Source organism: Diplotaxodon limnothrissa, linkage group LG7 (genome assembly GCF_057381915.1).
Source record: "Diplotaxodon limnothrissa isolate DT_005_m linkage group LG7, D_limnothrissa_male_GT1.1, whole genome shotgun sequence".
Classification (NCBI taxonomy): domain Eukaryota; kingdom Metazoa; phylum Chordata; class Actinopteri; order Cichliformes; family Cichlidae; genus Diplotaxodon; species Diplotaxodon limnothrissa.
The window spans coordinates 67,808,766-67,819,009 of NC_140602.1; the positions used below are offsets into that span (position 1 = coordinate 67,808,766).

At 40.1% G+C, this 10,244-nt stretch overlaps 1 protein-coding gene across 1 annotated transcript; it reads right to left on the reverse strand.

Annotated features, from left to right (window-relative positions):
* Positions 1-251: 251 nt before the first annotated feature.
* On the reverse strand, positions 252-3,870 carry LOC146629673 (troponin I, fast skeletal muscle-like). Its single transcript, XM_085360191.1, has 7 exons — positions 3,828-3,870; positions 1,904-1,937; positions 1,730-1,766; positions 1,522-1,650; positions 1,251-1,340; positions 763-939; positions 252-464 (listed from the first exon to the last, which is right to left on the reverse strand). Exons 2-7 carry the CDS (start codon positions 1,909-1,911, stop codon positions 369-371), a joined length of 537 nt encoding a protein of 178 aa, XP_085216317.1. The 5' UTR covers positions 1,912-1,937; positions 3,828-3,870; the 3' UTR covers positions 252-368.
* Positions 3,871-10,244: the final 6,374 nt, after the last annotated feature.

Here is a 10,244-nt window from a genome sequence, read left to right on the forward strand (position 1 = left end):
AAATTAAAAATATCCAAATTAAAAAAACACCAAAACTCACTGTTGTTTTGGAATAAATCACATTTTCTTCAGTTAAACACACACTATGTCCATAAGCATGAGCCATCACAGCGCAGTTATCATTTAGAGGTTATTTTTTTAGACTGTGGCTGTCTCTACTGTCATAGTTTGGTTTCTATTAGTGTAAACCAGAAATGCTTCAACCTGGTTGGCATTACCATAAGTAAAGACAGCACATCTTCTTCAGCAGGAATTGTTTGTTTATTCAGTAAAAATGTTTACAGGATCAAAAATGGTTGTGTGCTTTCTAATCGTCACATTAAGCCCGTCAGTGACAAACAGAAACTAAAAATACTCTTAAGCATTGTTTAGGCCTCAGCCTCAAACATCTTCTTCCTCCCATCCATGCCGGATTTGTCTTCAATGTTTTTGCGCCAGTCGCCGACATCACGGAGCTCTTTGTCCTAAAACACAACCAAAAAAGAGAGCCAGGTTAGGTGCTTTAATTAAACAGTGTCAGAGAATAATCTCAGCCTCATACACCAAGTTAGAGTCTAATATGACTCTAACTTAAATAGCAACGACATTAAATGTCGTTGCTATTTAATGAAATTTGATTAAATGTTGCTTAAGTGACAAAATGTTAGAAATCTAAAAAATATAGCATCAAATGATAAATGCACATTGATAAATATTACTGGCTGCTGCTTTTGAGACAACAACAAACACATTTATAAAATATGCATCCAACCAGGTCCTCACCTCGTCCTTCACCTCCTTCTTGACCTGCTTCAGGTTGGCTCTCAGGTCCAGGTTAACTGTGTGTTTGGAGCCTAGCAGAGCTTTCAGCATGGCGTCTGCAGACATGCGTACTTTTTTCAGCACGGGCTTCTTAAACTTGCCCATCAGGTCCTGGACTTTAATCTTCAGGTCATCGATCTGGAAAAGAAGATTACAGAGACCATGATGAAAGTTCTTCAGCATGGAATTTGATCCAAAGCACTGGATATTCCAGTTTTATTTAATCATCAGAACATTAAAGTGTCGGGTGAAAAAAAGTAGGTTTGCCATCTGGGCAGCGGTGCTGTGTTTTACATAATTTTATTCACACTCCCTAAATCTGACATGACATCCTTCTGCTGATGGAAGACTTCACCATCAACCGATACCTTAGTTTAAATGTTCAAGCAAAGCACAGCCCGAGCTTCTGATGATGGACGCACGGCAGGTTCCGCAGGGTTATATTCTACCTCTTTGTTGGCTTTGTTGACTTTCATCTCCAGGTCGTATCGCTCCTCATCGATCCCGTCGATCTTGCAGTGGATCTCCTTGCACAGATCCTGAGCACAGATGCAAAAGCCATTGTTACACATGCACTGCAACTATGAACTTTTCCAGACGTTACCCAACAGAGATGCATATTAGAACGCAAATGCTGGACATGAAATGGTCATTAACGAGCCAGGTCGCTAGTCTGTGTGACATCCTCAGCACAAGTGTTGGTGTTCTTTTGTGACGTGCCTGCAGCTCCTGCATGGTCCTGGGCATGGACACAGGAGGACAGGTCTCAGCTATGTACCTCCTCTTTGCCTCCTCTCGCTCTCTTTCTTCCTCCTCCAGTATACCTTTAGCGATGGACAGCATCAAACTCTTCAAAAAAAATAACGTACATGTCACATCGAGTGTACATGCAGATTGCAAATAGTTCCGATTGCAAAAGAGCTTTTACCTTCAGCTGATGCTTACGACTTGATGACACTTTTTTCCTAAAAGAAAATCAATCCGTTTGTCATAAGCAAACTTCAAAATTCAAAATCAGCTTAGATAAATCGTTTGTTTTTTTTACTTCAAAATGTTTAAGAACTTTTTCAGACTTGTGTAAAAACAAGACAGAAGTACTCACCCCGACATCTTGGTGTTTGTTTGGGTTCAAAACCCTGCAGAAAAACATTAGGGGGAAGGGGAAAGAATGGTTAATTATTAGGAAATAACTGTGAAGTCATGGGCTAACAGAAAGATTGGGAAGGAAGGCAGGTTAAAGTGGGGTCAGACTGAGAAACAGTTCAAGAATGCTTCTATTGAAAAGAATAACTCCACTTAGGAGAAACACGACACCGACTTGAGGATCAGCGGTACTCCTCGAGGAAAAGCCTCTAGGCTAAATTAGGATCAGGATTTTGGGTCTGTTGTCCCCCCCTGGGTTCCCTTGTCTGTCTTCTTGAAGATTATTAAGAAAAACTTGATACCTCCTGTGTTGGTGCAAACATCTCAGACATGACTAAGTCATGAAATGCCTTCTCTGAAAATAGAGACTGAGCAGAACAATCCAGATCAACAATCGCTGCACCCAGACCGAGAGGAGGGAAATAAGGACCCTGCCATTTTTAACCAAGAAGAATCAAGAATCTTCCTTAGATACTCAGTACTCAGTACTCAACTAGCAATAAATGTTTAGCGCAAATGTGGTCCACAATCTGTAGTTTCTCTGGGCCACATTCAGCCCTGATTGATGGTACAGACTAAGGGTGAGTCCAACTGGCTTAACTTAGGTGCACCTTATATGGCATAGATGGCAAGCTCGTTTGTGGCATTTGGACCACATGTGGTCCACACAATAATTGCAAAACCTTTCTTGCCCCCAGCTCTTGATTTTTGGGCTACCAACAGCACACACTACATTTGCTCTAAATAGTATCAGGCCTACATCGTGACTTTTGGTCCAGGTTGGACCAACAAGACATTCCTGCAAATGACAAAATTAACCCAGATTCAGCCCAGAATACAGAATCGTAGCATCACTTTGCATAAATCTGCAGTTTGAACCTTTCTTCTTTTTTTAATCTCATCCAAGCTTTCTAGCATTCAAAGTATTAAAACAGAATCCAATAAAAAGCTTAATATTTCTATGGAATAACACACACACACACACACACACATCATCATCATCATCATCAGTTAAAAGATGCGGATCTCAAGATGGTCTCAAGAAAAAGCAATAAATTTAAAGTTATTTTGATGCCTTCAAACTCCCACCATTTCTCAACAACACTCAACTTTTTAGAACTCGCAAACTCCAAACATCAGAAATTTAAACCATGAGAAGAAAAAAGTACTGATGATACAAAAGGGAGAGCACATGTTTGAAGTGACTTTAAGCTTTTCTTTTGGGATAATGGCACAACGTACCACAAAGCAACCACTGAAGGATCACACAGAGTTGAAAATGTAACGCAAGGCAGAACACCATCAGTGCACTTCTTCTGTGCAGCTGTCGCACTTTGGTTGGACCTGTGACAGCTACAGGTGCTGGAGCTCTCAGAGTGCTTACAGTTGACTCAGTCCCACTGAGTTACATAAAGAAGAGTTTTGTTCTTTCTACAAATACAAAACGGATGACATTTCACTGCGTTCAATTATGTTTTGGATGCTGATGTTTTCATGTATTGGAGCTTATCTGTATAAAACATGGAGCTGATTGCATTAGACCAGATAAATGTGACACACGACCTCTGTGATGACACGGCGAGAAACACTGGGACTATCACTTTCCAAACGCGAGAGTCCATTTGCACCAGCACACCTCATCACACTGCACTTCACACCTGGAGCGCTGACAGCGCCACCCCCAAAACAAACCATACTGGCATTAAAAAGCTTCTCATCACCATCGTCATCATCATCATCCTGCAGTGACACTTTCTAATGAGCTCATTTCCTCTCACCACATCACAAGTTTAGCTTTAGCTTTTTTTTTAAAAAAAAAGATCCCTTCAATGAACTGCAACAGAACGAGATCTGTCCAAAAGGTAGTCTAAGAGATTTCTCACCTTTTGGCTGAGGAGGAAAACAGAAATGACCAACCGATTTGGGAAGCAGCCTCGTTCCTGGTGCTATAAGTTGGTATATATACTGCATTCCCAAAAGGCAAAGGGAACCCCATCTTTCTCTTTATGGAAGGCAACTTTTTCACTGACCAATGGGATCCAGCACCTGAAATATTATATCTGACCTCCCCTCCTCACCCCCTGAGAATCTCCCCGCCCTATCTCGTCATTATAAATAACCCCTTCTGCCCAGATTGCTTTGCTTATTGAATTATTCTCTTCCTACCCCCAAAAAGGAAGTCGCTCCTGTACTGAGTAGAAACGCAGAAGTTGCAAATCAAACAGCATATGGTATATTTACAGGGTCGAGGGGTTTTAGGCAGTTTTAGGCAGTTTTTCAGGAGATCACGGAGCAGGAGTGATGAAAGTTAAGGAGACAGCAGGTGGGAGGGCAGAGCAATGTTGTCAAGACCCTGGCTGAAGGATACAATTAAGAAGCTGTTAACAGAAGGTGGCCAAGCACTTTCTACATTTCAGTGCAGGAGGGGAAAAAAACAGAGCGGGAATTCCCCACTGTTTCCTGTTTTTCCTCTTAATAAGGCAATAGATGAGAAATAAAAAAAAAGGTTTATCTGAGGAGAGGTGACATGACAGTTCCATGCAATCTGCTGCTTTCATGCTCTGTTATGCTGCTGAAGCTCTACCAGTGGCTCAAAACGAGGCTTTTTTGTTAATGTGGCAGCAGAGGGAGAATAAAGACTACACTGGGAACAATTTTCATGCTCTTGTGCAGCCCTGTGCCCTCATTCAGGCGTATTACACAGAAAGTGGCGCTGCACACGAGTCTGATAATTGCTTTGCATTACATAAGTGTTTTGTATTCAGAAGCGATCGTGCAGCTGTTACAGCTGGAACTCATTTCAACATATCTGAAATCTGCTTGGTAGCTTCATCGTTTATACTATAACCTTTTATTATATTTAATGTTAAGATTTAAATCTGGAACATAATTAGTGGAGCAGAAAGTACAAAATGTGACACTGCAGGTGAGCGGGCTGTACGAGAGGAAGTGGACAGCACTGTCGCCACATGGCCGGGTTCTCTCCAAATACTCCAGCAGGAACCTGGAGATTTTGATCATTCGGATCTCATATTGTCTCGTATTCTCTGGATGTCTGTCATTTTCTTTCTCTGGCTCCACTGCAGGAAATTTCCTGATTGAAGGAACTTAGTTCTTTAGTGCATGTCAGAGGAACCAGGGCACAAACGAAGCAACAGGAGACAGTTTGACCTCCACATTGTGCTTATTCAGGGAACTTCCAGGGTGGGAGTGGCTTACAAATCAACATTTAGCAATGAGCTAATTTCTTAAATGGTAATGGGTGACATCACAGTGGTTGTGTCCATTATCAGTCTGTGCTTCTCACTAAGCGTGCACACAACACCAACTCTGAACGGCTTCAACATAACAGAGCTGTGTGTGCTCAAATCACTTCCAACACATGAGCAGCTGTTAGATACATCAGTTTCTTTAATATTTCAACAGTGCAAATTAAATCTGATTAATAAACACGACATGAGAAATACATTGCTTCACATTTCTGAATCACATCGTATTCATTGAGAACATTCTGGGATACTGAGAAATCACCTGAGAGAACGAGTTAGAAAACCTATTCAGTCTGATATGATGATTGTGATGGCGAGAGTTTACGACGACGGGGAAAAAAAGAAAGAAAAAGAATCTGTTGATGATCGTTTCCACTACACGAGCGTCAAAACATCTGTCAAATATAGAATCCGTTTCAGTCTCACCGCTACTATACACTAAAGTCTGCAAATATATCACAGCAAGGACGAGTCACACAAATGTCTTTTTTCTTCTTTTTCAAAATAAAACATCCAAAAATATTCAACATCTTACAAGATATCTAGAAGTTAAAGTCATACAAAGTGTGCAAATGTCAACGAACGCTCATGAGATGACTCCAAATGAAGGCACCATACTTTTAGATTCTACTCCATCACATGAACTGTGACCGTGGCGGCCTGTCCGATACCAAATTTGACTAAGACCCCCCCACCAAAAAATATATATATATGGAAAAAATGAAAATAAAAATGAAACTACAAGCAAAATAAAACCCAGTCAGCAGTGATGGAGTACCAGTTCTGCCTTGATGCCATTTAACAACCAGCCCACATTTTGACAGACTTCAGATAGAATCTGAGCTAAATATGGAAGTCATTGGTGAATTTCTTGTGGTAGTTCCCATGATACCCACAGCAGTGGTTTCAACATTGAAACCAGTAATTCTCACACTTTTTGCAAAGGACACTGGTCCATTTCCCCCTTACTAAAATACATGGACCATCCAATGTTACACTCCCATTTAAGTGAGAATTTGGCAATGAGCTAATTTCTGTATGGCTAACACTCTGTCCTAACAATATATATATTTTTGTACAAGGGTTCAATAAATTGGCTAAAAAGGAAGAGGCTAGCAGTGATGTGGCGACCAAAGACAATCAAGACTCAATGACATTCAACTTTTTCAAGCAATGACTGGCAAAATAACCGCTCGGGGTGAGAAGTGGAAGGTTCAGCACTTTCCTCAACTTTGAGGCAAGCAAGTGCGCCGCCTACCAATGAGAGGGCAGGATAGTGCTGATTGATGAGAGCGGGTGGTAAATACATCCCCACTAGTGTTCAACCTTTGTTACCGTCTGCTCACTCACTGACATCCAAACAGTATGGCTCCTTAAAAGTCCTTCCACCTGGCTCTACCTCCTACAGTTCACAGATGATTACTACAAGCAGATGCATGTATGGAAGACCAAATTAATCAAAAATAAAAGACCTCATATATACATCTATGTTATTACACCTAAAATATCAAAATGCACATAATTTAAAAAAATGACTTTTTTTATTTCCTTTACAATTAATTTAAAATTCCTTATGTTTTTTTGATTTTGTTTTGTTCATTTCAGTGGTATGTCCCAGGTCATTTGATGTGTCGCTTCCTCTCATCCTTCTTTCCTCTGTACTACACTGTCTAATCAAAGGCCTGAAAACCCCCAAATGAAACTTAAAATTGAATGAAAAGGAAAATCGAAAAACGGTAAGTTTAGGAAACAAAGATATGAATTAATGTCACAGTTTATGAAATGAAGCCTACATTTGATTTTAATATTTTTAACACTTTACTGAGTCATTATTTCATTTTTAATTTTGGCAGTTCTGGTCCTCCACAATACTTACTATTTTTGATATACACGCCTGTGTAAGCATTAAAGATATAACTAAAGTAATTACAGCAAGAAATGGTGATGCTTTCCTGGTGCAAATGTTTTTTGTGTTTAAAGGTACTTCTAAATTCATTAATTTAACACACGCAAAAAAAGGCAATTGCCAGTGCTATCCCTTTAGCCTCTTAGTAGATGTGTCTATTGTATAAACTTCAAATTCCTAGATGATTTTCAGAAAAGCTGACCTCTGACCTTCAGGTCAAGGTCACTGTGATTCAAACTTATACAAGATTTTTATTAGATACAGCTATAAAACTTGACTTCAGAAATTTGGTGTGATGACAATACACCATCAGCCTTTCACAGCTGAGGCATTAAGGCTGCTTATATATTTACTTAAAAACCAACTACACCCACAGAATGTAAAGAAGCAACTGCTTTGAATTTGTCAAACATATCTGTGTACTGTGTTGAAGCGACATCAACTGATGTTAAAACAGGCCTGTGCCGTTGTTTCGTGTAGTACCACAGGATGGCACAGCGAGTTACCCAAGAGCAGATTCCCACAGCTAACCTGGTAAAATGCAAATCGTCTAGAGGAAACGGGGCTGAGAGAAACGTTGGAAGTTTAACGAACAGCAGCACACATCTGAACATGTTTTAATACACCTGCTGTTAAAAAGCTGCTCCCTGGTGGTGACATTTGCAAATGGTAAATAAAAAGGGTACCTTTAAAGACAAAACAGTACCTCTGAAAAGGTCATTTTCACCATTTTCTGACATTTAACAAAATATTTGTAGGTTAAGAAGAATTTGACAGGTGAAAGACTCATGACTTCAAAGCCCTGACTACTATTAACACCTTCATCTGGTTACTTTTAATGAACATGGTCTCATTTTTCCCCTCATTGTGAAACTCAGTCATGTTAAGTGTCTTTAAACATTCACAGGGAAACTTTAATACTCTTCTTTTTAGACAGTTCTGTAAGCAGTGGAGCGAAAAAGTAAAGAAAAAAAAAAATTACCTCTTGCCATCCATAAACCCCGAATCGCAGTTCAGCAATGATGGTGCACTAATACTGATAAGAGATGCATGTCACTCAACTTCACCGCACACCAAAGTTCAAATTCACAGAGCCACGCTCCTAAAGACATTTCAGCGAACTGTCACTAGAAACGAGGCTCAAGTCTTCCTCACAGAGGACAAGAGGGACCGTTCATCCTGTCAAGTATGACCTCAGCGGGGGGAAAAAATAAATAAAAAATAAGCACACAAAAGATAGATAACGGCACAAAAAGGTCAGAAGCAACACAAAGTGTCCATGTGCAAAAGTTCCCTTTTAAGACAGAAGAAGATGAAACTGCAACATAATCCAGGAAGCGGCTGTAGATCTAAAGATAACAAAAAGCATGCATGTCCTCCATTGGCTGGAGTACAGACGGTTTGTTTGGGTTTCAACCCAAGTCCATATTTCATCTACTATGACACTCCAAACTAAGACTTTATCAGCTATAGATCTCCAAACAAGCAATGCCTCCTCACTTTGCCCAAAAGTCTACATGAACCTGATGGCAGGTTACAGTTGGCACTAAAACTTTTTCTTAAATGGATCTCCAGCATCAGCCCAAGTCTGCAGCTCACATTAAACCTTAGACAGTAAATTTGTGAAGAGGTTCTCTGGGTAAAAACTAGGGTGGACATTTCTAAGCAAAGAGTGATGATTTCTCAAACGACTGTGTGCAGTTGTGGCTAGCTTGCGACATGTTAGCTCTACCTGGTGGACTTTGCAGTGGACTTACTTAGTAAAACAATTCTATACCATTCTCATAGAGCTGAATCACTGCCTTCCACGCCACTGCATCAATTCAATGTGTTACAGTAGAGGGTTTGCAGAAACTACATACATGGAGAGCAGAAGTATAAATCCACTGATATACATACACGTTTCTATGCAGTGCATAATTAAAGTCAATGAGCTAAAATAATTAACAGAAGACTCGTGAGCAGCTTCTGCTGAACGGTCCGACCTTTCCTACACAACATGAGCTCTGGCCGACCTTTAGTCTATTTAGTTGTTTAATGGTGACCACCAACTACGTCTTATAGCCATCTGCACATAGTAGTAACATGTTACAGTAGCTCACTAGAAAAAACAAAAATAGGGGAAAATATGTATTTGAAGATAACAGATACACTTATAATTTAATAAGCATTCAAATATTTGAAAGCCATGGCCATTCCAAGCACAGCTGAAGGAATTTTCAACCCCTACTGGTGCAATTCCAGTTTGTTGCATCTTTAGGTTTTGTAATGTGCATATAGACAACGCAAAGTGACGCTGCGCTGGGTTAACTCGCTGAGAAACTAATGTACTAGTGGGAGAGTACTGAATCACAGGTGACCTCATTTACACACAGCAACAGTTATTTTATCAGGACATTGCTGTCTTTTTTCTATTAGTTCTACTAAACCTTTTGGGCTGTCTTTACGTAAAATGAGTCGTGTAAAAAGGGCACTAAACAGATACATTACAGCACTCGCCCAATATTCAGGCTGGTAACAGAGTCCATGTTGTAAGACGTTCCACGTGGTCGCTTGCTTCTACAGTTATTTCACATCTTAAAGCGAGAAAGAAAATCATCCTTTACAGGCTTGCATGTCTCACCAGTGGAATTACCGCCACCTGAAACACATCTGAGATGTCACACTGGATTTACACGACTAGGTTACACCTGAAAGGTCGTTTTCAACATGCAGCAGTGTTTTTGTGCATCCAGGCATACTTTGCTTTATTGAGTCGTCCATAAAAGGCAAACTCTAGGCTGAGCAATTGGGCAAACATATTTGCGATAACCCGACTCAATCTGCAATTGGTTTGATTTTTGTAGTTCAACTTTGCTCATCCAGCAAGTGCGTCCTTGCTTTTAGTTGCACTGAGCTACAGTTACGAGTTGTACCACGCTCTGGTGCTCGTCTTACTGAACCTGGGCAATAGCCCAAAATGATGCAGCCCTCCGAGATCAATTTTGCTGAATAAGTATTTTTCATCGGGAAATGTTAATCTTGATTTTAAGAAAAATAAAGAACACACAAACTATATATTTGAGTTTAAAAAGGCATTTCTGTGAGTATTAGAGACGTCACAGCACGGCTGCTACTTATACAAA

Bases quoted from the DNA above. Each gene is read 5' to 3' on its own strand.
- LOC146629673 (XM_085360191.1), bottom strand. The intron at 1,651-1,729 runs GTAAAAGCTCTT...TTTTTTTTGAAG, and splicing joins GTCGTAAGCATCAGCTGAAG to AGTTTGATGCTGTCCATCGC. The intron at 465-762 runs GTGAGGACCTGG...GTTGTGTTTTAG, and splicing joins AGAAGGAGGTGAAGGACGAG to GACAAAGAGCTCCGTGATGT.